The 1,066-nt window shown below is 36.3% G+C and overlaps 1 protein-coding gene across 1 annotated transcript; it reads left to right on the forward strand.

The window, feature by feature from the left end:
• Nucleotides 1-286: 286 nt before the first annotated feature.
• Pmar_PMAR005707 (conserved hypothetical protein) lies at nt 287-700 on the forward strand (the record flags this gene model as incomplete). Its single annotated transcript, XM_002766773.1, has 1 exon — nt 287-700. A coding segment is annotated over one exon (414 nt), but the record flags the coding sequence as incomplete, so codon positions are not given.
• Between the last annotated feature and the right edge of the window lie 366 nt (nt 701-1,066).

Consider the following 1,066-nt stretch of genomic DNA (forward strand, 5'->3'; position numbering starts at 1 on the left):
GCACCATCATGATGATATGCACCATCTAGATCATCATAGAGGAGATAATGAGGATGATGATGACCCGCAGGAATCTAAAGTAAAGTTGACATTGTCTTCTACTACTACTAGTACTATGAAGCATGAAACATCAAGTAAAACTAATAATAATATTAATACTACTAATGAAGATGATGATAGTAGTATAAGGATGACAGTAGGCGGCCCCTCAAGATTATCAAGAGGTTATGATGATATGAGGAGTAGAGATCATGCCCAAACGTATCATTTACCTGATTCTATGAAGACAACAGTTATGTTACGTAATATACCTAATAAGTATACTCAAAGGATGTTATTAAAAGTGGTATTAGAAGATGAAGGCTTTGCGGATAAGGTAGACTTTTTCTATTTACCTATTGATTTCCGTAATAGATGTAATGTTGGATATGCATTTATCAATTTGTGTACACATGAGTATGCTTTACAGTTTATGGATGTTTTCCATCATTATAAGCTCACTGCCTTTAATTCTTTAAAGGTTTGTGAAACTGGTTTTGCCAGAATACAGGGCCTACAGGCCAATATCAATCATTATCGTAATTCCCCTGTCAATGAGGTTACAATACCCGAATATCGCCCATTATTATTTCATAATGGTAAGGAGGTAGCATTCCCTCAACCATCAGTAGTAGATGAAACTACTACAATAGGAACTGCTGTAGCCACAGCATCTCCTCCTCCTCCTACTACTACTACTACTACTACGTTATGGTCTATACCTCAATATCCCGCTAACCCATATCGTAAAGATTCTCATCAAGCACGCAGGACAACACCTGATAGTAGTACTGCTGTGCTGAGAGATTATCATCGATCTTATAATCGTCAACAAAACAATCATCAACAGTATTATTATCATCATCATCATCCAGGGTCCTCATCATTCTCATCATCACGATGATTATATTGTTCTTTTGTATAACGTTGTACGTCTACGTCCTGTAATATTCGTCTGTATTATTTAGTATTAACTCTGATGAACAGCAGCAGCAGCAGGATGATGATAATGAGTCATAGACTTTTT

This window comes from Perkinsus marinus, assembly GCF_000006405.1.
Source record: "Perkinsus marinus ATCC 50983 genomic scaffold scf_1104296971930, whole genome shotgun sequence".
NCBI lineage: Eukaryota > Perkinsozoa > Perkinsida > Perkinsidae > Perkinsus > Perkinsus marinus.